Below are 9,477 nucleotides of genomic sequence, written 5' to 3'. Positions count from 1 at the left end.
TTAATCAGTTAACATTGTCCTGGCAACGCCTCATGTCTTGAAAAATTTAAAAAAAAAAAAAATGGCCAAAGTTTTTCTACCCCTTCATACAGTATAAGGCGAATAGCGTAATAATATGAATTCGTGTACTAATTGTGAACTGTTATCGATTTACCAATTTGACTTGCACAGTGGAAAGATTAGCACAACGATACAAGCAATACTTAGCAGAAGGCGTTATTATGATTGCGCGAGGCTAAAATAAAACAACTCGATTATCATTTAACGCGGTTTTTATTCTGCTTTAGCAACCATTTTAAACTTGACTCAGTCCTGACTCGATCTAGCTGCACTTGCAGTGGGACGCAGGACAATATCCAGCAGCACCGTTGGCTACACACCATGCACCCATGGCTGGGTTTGTGTCATAAGGTGGCAGTAGTTCGCATCCAGAGGGTGGCGCAGTTGGTCCGTTCGTGGGTGGCACCGGACGCGCTTTCGTAACTGGACCTGGTCGGTCAGTAGGCGGTTGAGGGCCATCGGTTGTTGGCTGGGGTCCTTGAGTTGGCGGCTTTGGTGGTGTGTAGTCACCCAAATACTTCTTAACTGCGTTAATCAGGGGATATTTACCTTGGCCACATTGACTACCACAGAAATCATCCAAGTCGAGAGCCCAGAACATCGCTCCCACGAGACCTTTACTCTTAATTACCTCTTTCACCATGTATTCCAAACTGAGTTTATCATCATAGCCAACCCAGATGGTACCCTGGTGGCCGTAAGGAGCCTTTGCGGCATTTTTCGTGACAACAGTTAAGCCAAGTTTGCAGATCTCGTAGTAAGCCAAGAATCCAGCCTCTCTGGTATATTGACCTTTGTGGGGTTGCTGCCAAGGATGCTTGGAAGCACCAAGGCCGCTGTTGCTTGGGTCTTTCAAGCTGAATGCTCGTCCATATGTAGCAAGACCCAAAGCGATCTTGTTGGCTGGAAATCCCTTGTCAATCCAGTATTGGACTGCGAATGGCACTGTCAGCTTGTCATCGCCTACCATGGCTGTGTGATGTCCCGTCACGTCGTCCCAGTTGCCGTGAAGGTCAAAGGTCATCAGGTTGAGTATGTTGGTTGGAAATCCCTTGTCAATCCAGTACTGGGCTGCAAATGGCGCTGTCATCCTGTCATTGCCTGCCATGGCTGTGTGATGTCCGGTCACCGGATCCCAGTTGCTGTGAAGGTCATAGGTCATCAGGTTGAGTATGTTCAGTAATGGACCAAGTTTGCGTACCTCATAGGCTTTATCGATAGTTGCATAGCCAGCTGCCACAGCAGCAGTCAGTAAGAGGCGAGGCTTTCTAGTTTGGGCTGCTTCGGTCTTGAAGGCGTTCAACAGCTCTTGACAGAGAATGGTGAACTTCTGTTTATCTCCGGGTGGTGAGCCTCCACGAACTCCAGGATACTCCCAATCCAGATCGAGACCGTCAAAGCCCTATTTTCGCAGCATCATTATTGCCGAGTCAATAAAATACCTGCCGTGGACGGAATAGTGTTAAAAACGTCTAACGAGAACACATAAGAAAATGAAAACGTTTGCACACAGATGCCAATGAAAAAATATGGACTTTTGAGTTTCAGATTAAAAAAACACACTTCGTCAGTGTAAAAAATATCAATTAAAGGAGGCCAATAGTCAAAGCCCGAGATGGCATTAGCATAATTTACCGAGTAGCTTGGCATATCATTCATGGCAATTCTGTACCATATGCTCTCGTTCTGAAGTTTGAGCAACCGTGAAACTTTTCGTATTTGTTTTTACTATTTACGCCAGTTTATCCAACCGTATAACTACGAAATTTAATGTCAATGTACGTTTGATCTGGTTACACAATGCAGATACATATGTTTACTGAATATTCAAGAAGAAAAAGCTGGGTAAAGACCATAAAAAAAATACTCATTGTTTTAGGGCTGGACAACGACAAAAAAAACAAAACAAAACAAAACAAAAGCAAAAGCTAACTACGCTGATACTTGAATTGTCCTACCACAGCAACTGAAAAGGCCAGTTAACAAAACAGAAAACCAGTCCAACAGTTTTTTTGGAATATCAGAATTATACGTATGACAGAATTTGACAGATGTTTGGCTTCGTATATGATACGTGTAAAAATGTTACTCGGCAATCAAGCCATACTAAAAAAAAAGTAAGAAATGTGAGTGCGTGGAACTATTGCAGTACCTTTCTAGAAGCCGCGATTTGACCATCTTGGAAAATAGGCTATCATGATTTTCGTGGCTCCATCCTCCTACAGCCAACAGTGTTTTGAAGTCAGGGTTTTCCCGTTTTAAGGCGTTAAACCTTGGGTGCAACTTTTCGCATTCCACTCGTACATGGCCAGTTTGTTGCTCCTGTCGATCTTTGCAAATGAGTACATTAAATGGGTACAAAGGTGAGGATCGATGTTTTCAGGAAAAAACTTGCCGGCACCCGGACAATATTGAGACCAGTTTGTGTGGTAACACACTCGTACGTAGCTCTTGAAGCTGATGTAGGAGGCGAAAGCCACCAGCAGGAGAAGGATGTAAGCTCGCATGGCTCTTGAAACAAAAGTCGTGGCGATATAGTTAGGAATGATTTTGAATGGCTCTTTATAGGCACGCTCACTTTGCATTTGTGGGCATCTGTGCAAACGAAGTGCTCTTGTTTTCTGCTCTTAGCCAATCGGAAATTAACACGAGGCGTTGAAATTGTTTGCTCAGCCAGAAAGCACCTGAGCTTTTGCAGCAGCGTAAATCCTAGGGACAGTTGTTCTATGTGTCGGTTTAAAGACGGCCGTAGCTCAGCACTTCTTTTCCGGCCCTGTCTTTTTCGGTGTAGTAAACCTGTTTTATTTGATCACCAGGCAGTTTTTTTTTTTCACCAGTAAGTTTTACAATACCTGTGATATTATTACCTAAGTCATGTGTAAACAGTACAGTATCTTTATATTTCCAGTGCTGTTAGTACATGTATGATATGAGATCAAGGTTTCGAAGTTAAAAGTTGAACTTCAGCCGGACGGTGAATTTGTGCTTTGACGAGTTTTTCAATATATCAATACGAATTATTTAGCTGGGTATAACCAAAAAACCAAGTGCTCTCGAAATGTAATAAGAAGAGATGTGCCTTTTTAACAAATCTGAAGCTTTTTCACGAGCACGTTCTTTTTGTTCTACGAATTTAATCAAATGCCACTGAACAGAATACATAAAAATTACTGCAAACTATCTTTTAGATTTTATAGTATCACGTTGAATAAATAGTCGTTTAATGTATGGCATCCATAACACAGACGTTTAAACAGGTTTCTATCAAAACTATTTCCTAGTCAGACTTTAAAACCTCAAATGTCTCAACTAAGTCATGGTCAATGATGCCAAGCATGTGTAAACAGCTGCTGCAGGTCAATCCGTGCGTGAATTTTGCCACAGCGTTAAGCTGCGTACTTAATATGTAGAGAAATAATTGGATAATCTCTTGTTGGAAATCGTTATTTGAAAACAATGTAGATAGAACTCCACTAAAACGATTGGATCAATCGCTCGCGATTCCTATTTAAAATGATAGTGTTTCTGTCGAAGAACTAACGGCTGATAGTTTGCCCTGCGAAAATTCCATGTTCTTAAAACAAATATTTGCCCTCGAAGCTTCGCTTCTCGGGTAAATATGCTAGTTTTAAGAACATCAAATTTCCGCGGGGCAGCTATCAGACCGATAGTTCCGAGTCATAAAAACACGATATTATCTTAATTGTTCGCCACTAAATTTTCTTTCGCGAACCAGTTCAAAAATGATAATGAATTATTTTTAACTTTTTTAGATGAAAGGCGTAAAGCCAAATTTAAAATTTGAAAAAGGCAAAAGACAGCACCCACTAAAATTAATGTAGATCAATCAATCTTTAATTTTCTTTTCCTTCAAGCCCGCTTGTTTACGGAAAAAATTTCTCGGACGATTATTTTCCTCGAATGGGCACTTTGGACATCTAGTATCCACCGATGAACACTATCGCGTCACATGATCAATTTAAACCAATAAGAATCGGAGAAAATTTAGTGGTGAACTGTAAAGCGTGAACGATGACGAGGGCGCAGCCGGAGCCAACTATCACACGTTGAAATTGTGAGCCAATAATCTATTTGTCTTAGTATAAATCTACAAACAACTTTCTCTCGTACCATCAATCTGGTTTTCGGTCTTTGCATTCCACGCTCACGGAACTTATCGAAGCTACTGGACCATGGACATAGACCGTGGTCTTGTTAATGCCGTCGTCTTTTTAGATCTCAAAAAGGCATTTGATACGGTAGATCACAATATTTTGTTACGAAAATTCCAATACTACGGGATTCGTTGGTCCAGCCATCAATGGTTTACTTCTTATTTAGATAATCGAAGTCAGATTGTCGTATTAATTCTTGTGAGTCAACTCCGAAATGTCTAAAATGTGGTGTTCCCCAGGGAACAATTTTAGGACCTCTTCTGTTCTTGATATATATTAAGGACTTACCACATTGTCTGACATATTCAGAACCCAGAATGCACGCGGATGATACCAGCCTGACGCTTGCCAGCAATGAATTATCGCCTTAATCACGACCTGAGTAATGTGTACGAACGGCTGTCTGCTAACAAGCTGACCCTAAATATGACAAAAACTGAGTTTATGCTTATTGCACCAAGGCAGAAGCTATCACAATTTATGGAAAGTCCCTCTCTTACTATAAACGAGAACGCAGTAAAACAAGTAACCTCCGCTAAATCCCTTAAAGTTTATGTCGATCAAAATATAAACTGGGAGTGTCATATTGAAAATATCTCTAAGAAGATAGCTTGTGCCATTGGTGCAATTAAACGAATTCGGCATCTTACTCCATTTAATGTTTTAATTAAAGCTTATAATAGCCTTGTTCAACCACATTTTGATCATTGCAATGTAGTGTGGGGAAACGGTAACAAGGTCCTTTCTGAAAAACTACAAAAGGCTTCAAAATCGCGCAGCTCGCATGCCAATGTCTGCGAGCTATGATAGTAATTTGGATGATTTGTTCCGGGCACTAGGGTGGCGAAGATTCTACTATCAAAGATTGGAACGGAAGTCTATCCTAACGTATAAAATATTAAATGGCATGACACCTGATTATCTGAGATCAAGATTCGTATATCGTGACAACGTAAATGCTTATCGTTTAAGGAATACCGAAAACAAATTAGTTCTTCCACAACCTCGAACTGATTATCTTAAGAGAAGTTTTTCGTACAGCGGAGCTCAGTTGTGGAACAACTTACCTGTAGACCTAAGACAAGCATCTTCACTGACCGATTTCAAATCTAAATTATGTCGCCACGGTTTAAAGTAATATCTTAATTGTAAGTAAATTTTTAGACACGGCCTCCACGAAAAGCAGTTTTTTTAACTTTTATTGTAGTTAGGCAGATAAGTAGATAATCCAGTAATTTTGTTGACTGATGGAAAAACCGTGTATATTAAATAAAGCTATCTTATCCTATCTTCTTATCTTATCTTATCTTATCTACTAGTCCACTACTAGACACTTCGAGGACGCAAAGAAGCGGCTACCATTTTGTTTACAACCGCACTCTGCTAGGCTACAGTACTTACTATTTACAACAGAATAGACGGTGAAGAGTGCAGCCAATCAGAGAGCCTCATTTGTGATAGAACGCTTGTAGCTTTATACTAAAACCCGCTAAAAATACGGATTTTTTTCGATTTCTTAGAGGGTCATAATATTGCTCTACAGAGTTCGGATTTTGATAGGCTGCAAAGGACGATAATATTACTACTGTTGAAACTGGTTCTGAATTTCCTTCTGAAGTGACAGAAGTTTAAGTCTCCAGAGGATTAAGGATATAAAGCGAAGATTTCTAACCTTTTTTCCCGGTGATTGATAGTTATTTGACCCATACTTGAAAACTTAATTTCCGACGTTTGCCGTAAGTTCGCACTATTCCCTACAGAATTAAAAATCGGTCTCAAGCACTACCTTGAGTCAGTGCATTATAACATATACAAAACCTGATCTATGTAAAAATGGAGAATGTGAGAATGTGAGAATGTGAGAATACTCCCCCGCCCCCCGGAAGCAGCACTTCGAAAAGTGAAGCTCTTAGAACAGTGGAAACCTAAAACAATCACCCTACTTTGATTGAAGTTACTACACTAGTTCACAAGTCACGCCCACGCACGAGGTTTTAATCTCAGTTCAAAAATACGAGCAAATGTATTCAAGTTCTGCGCGCCCTTCTGTCATTCAAAAAGTCACCAGACACTAATCACGGTTTGATCCCCCTCCCCCACTCACAAATTTACTTCGTAATATTCTTTTGGTGTTCTAGGCGTACTTCGTGTATAACCGAACGTGTTAGTGTCTAGGTGATAATTTTGGCATCGGCTAGGCCGAAAATGCAGAACAATCTCTTACATAGTTCCTCTGAAGAGTATGCTAGAGGTTACCAAGCCAAAAAGCGTAACACTGTATTCAAACAAGCACTCGGTAAAACGGTACACTTTTACTCCCTTTTTAACAAAATTCAACCGAATTATTTCCTAGGTTCACTCGTCGCTATTTGACCACTTATTCTAATGTACCTTTTAATTTCGCGCAGCACTGAGAACTTCAAAAAAGAAAGATATATTATGGTAGAAAGTAAACGACATGTTGATACTAAAGGTGTTATAGTGACGGGGAGCTGCGAAACACTGTTTTGTGTTATAAATTTAGGGGTGACTTTTTCGGACGAGTGTAGAGTTTCGCAGAAAGCGTAGACATGCGTCAGACAACAGGGCTTTTGTGGGGTACCTTCTCAGGAGGCGCCATCGATTGGGAACTGATGCTTATGTGAAAGAGAATACGTTTCAACGAAACTGAAAAGCAGATCACGAAAGATTAAAATGCAAAAAGAACAGAAACGTTTAGCTTTTCCTTCACACCGCTTTTATTCTACTTTCCAATCTATTACATTTTTATGGCTACATCATTGCAGCCCTGCCTTGATCTAGCTGCAATTGCAGTGTGACGAAGGACAATTTCCAGCAGCACAGTTGATTTGACACCATTCATTCATGCCCGATTGCTTGTCATAAGGTGGGAGTGCTACGCAACCATCGGTTGGTGGTTTAGGCCCTTGGGTTGGTGGCATGGTCGTAGCAGGTCCAGGTCCTTCGGTAGGCCCTTGAGTGGTAGGCGGTGGAGTTAGCTCAGTGGGGCGTGGCGGGGGTGTGTAGCCACCTAAATACTTCTTGACAGCGTTAATAAGAGGATATTTACCTTGGCCACATTGACTGCCACTAAAATCGTCCAAGTCGAGGGCCCAGAACATCGATCCCATGAGACCTTTTTTCATAATTACCTCTTTTACCTTGTAATGCAAACTGTGTTTATCATCGAAGCCAACCCAGATGGTACCCTTGTGGCCGTAAGGAGCCATCACGGCGTTATTCGAGACAATATTTAAGCCAAGTTTGCAGATCTCGTAGTAAGCCAAGAATCCAGCCTCTCTGGTATATTGACCTTTATGGGGTTTCTGCCAGTCATGTTTGGGAGCACCAAGGCCGCTGTTGCCAGGGTCTTTCAGGCTGAATGCTCGTCCATATGTAGCAAGACCCAAAGCGATCTTGTTGGCTGGAAATCCCTTGTCAATCCAGTATTGGACTGCGAATGGCACTGTCAGCTTGTCATCGCCTACCATGGCTGTGTGATGTCCCGTCACGTCGTCCCAGGTGCCGTGAAGGTCATAGGTCATCAGGTTGAGTATGTCCAGCAATGGACCAAGTTTGGCCACTTCATAGGCTTTATCGATAGTTTTATAGCCAGCTGCCACAGCAGCAGTCAGCAATAGGCGGGGCTTTCCAGTTTGGGCTGCTTCAGCCTTGAAGGCGTTCAACAGCTCTTGACAGAGAATGGTGAACTTCTGTTTATCTCCGGGTGGTGAGCCTCCACGAACTCCAGGATACTCCCAGTCCAAATCGAGACCGTCAAAGCCCCATGTTCGCAGCATCTCAATTGACGAGTCGATAAATACCTGGTATGGAAAGAGTGGAAATGACGATACTCCATTATAACTCAAGACATTATTGCTATTAGTTAAATGAAACCCGAAGTTGTCGAATACTTGTAAAAGGAGAGTCACGACTCTCGGTAGCCTTTGGCACCATGTTTCGGTCCAGTTAAATGATTTTACATACATGTAACATAGTTATCATATATATAAAAGATAACAAAAGTGATCAATACGAATGATAAAATATAATGTTTATTATACTTTGGCAAGGTGCTTGAAGTTCGGAACAGTATAGTTAAATATTTAAACACATTTAACACTAATCGTCAGGCTTAGATTAACAGGAGTTTCAATGCAAGAGGAAAAATCACTCAGAGAAGAAATAGAATATTTGCTCTACAAAGAACCCGTTAAGAACGACAGCACATATAAGGGACGAGAACACATCCTGTATAATCATGAGCACATGTCGCGAAGGCAAAAACACAAAGCAAAAAGGTAGAAAGGTAAAAAGTGATAAATTTAGAATGAACGTAACACTCCTTTATTTTTTTTAAAAAACGTATACTTGAACACGATGTTCGGGGAATTAGAGTTAAAGTATGAGGCATCAAGACAAGTTATTGATGATAGAAGCTGTGTAAGAAAAGGTGGAGGTGTGGCAATACCTTTCTAGAAGCCGCGGTTTTGACCATCTTGGAAAATGGGCTGTTGTGATTTTCGTGGTTCCATCCTCCTACAGCCAACAGTGTTTTGAGTTCACGGTTTTTCTGTTTTAAGGCGTTAAACCTTGGGTACAACTTGTCGTCATTCCACTCGTACATGGCCAGTTTGTTGCTCCTGTCGATCTTTGCAAATGAGTACATTAAATGGGTACATAGGTGAGGATCGATGTTTTCAGGAAAGAACTTGCCGGCACCCGGACGATATTGAGACCAGTTTGTGTGGTAACACACTCGTACATAGCCCTCGGCGTTGATGTAGGAGGCGAAAGCCACCAGCAGGAGAAGAACGTAAGCTCTCATGACTCTTTGAACAAATGCCGAAACAGTGTGGCTGAAGGCATTTCTACGGGACACTTTATAGGTATCTTCGCCCTGGGATTGAAGCCAGCTACACTAACGAAGATGTCCTGTTTTTGATGTTAAACCAATCGCAGGTTAGCACGATACATCGTTTGTTGAAACAAAAATCCCGAGTTTTAACAGCAGAGTAAATTCACGGGTGGGTTGTTTAGTGTGTCAGTTGTACAACGGACAGTAGTTTGACACTCTTGACAGCAATGTCTGAGTGTTTAGCCTGCTTTTTAAACATTGTACCTTTATTTGATCACCATTATGGCAGTTCTAAACTGTACTATCATAATATTGTAGAATTTTAGGTGCGAAGGTGAATGGTAGATAGCCTCTTTATATCTATCCAAACAGGGAAGATTGACA

At 41.2% G+C, this 9,477-nt stretch overlaps 1 protein-coding gene and 1 pseudogene across 1 annotated transcript; both read right to left on the bottom strand.

Annotated features, from left to right (window-relative positions):
* Positions 1-218: 218 nt before the first annotated feature.
* LOC145479058 (chitinase-3-like protein 1) lies at positions 219-2,938 on the bottom strand (annotated as a pseudogene).
* A 3,837-nt stretch (positions 2,939-6,775) lies between these two features.
* On the bottom strand, positions 6,776-9,477 carry LOC145478594 (chitinase-3-like protein 1). Its single transcript, XM_081456678.1, has 2 exons — positions 8,707-9,477; positions 6,776-8,059 (listed from the first exon to the last, which is right to left on the bottom strand). Exons 1-2 carry the CDS (start codon positions 9,061-9,063, stop codon positions 7,034-7,036), a joined length of 1,383 nt encoding a protein of 460 aa, XP_081312804.1. The 5' UTR covers positions 9,064-9,477; the 3' UTR covers positions 6,776-7,033.

This window comes from Orbicella franksi, chromosome 1, assembly GCF_964199315.1.
Source record: "Orbicella franksi chromosome 1, jaOrbFran1.1, whole genome shotgun sequence".
NCBI classification, from domain to species: Eukaryota; Metazoa; Cnidaria; class Anthozoa; order Scleractinia; family Merulinidae; genus Orbicella; species Orbicella franksi.
This window is presented reverse-complemented; position numbering and strand designations above follow the sequence as displayed.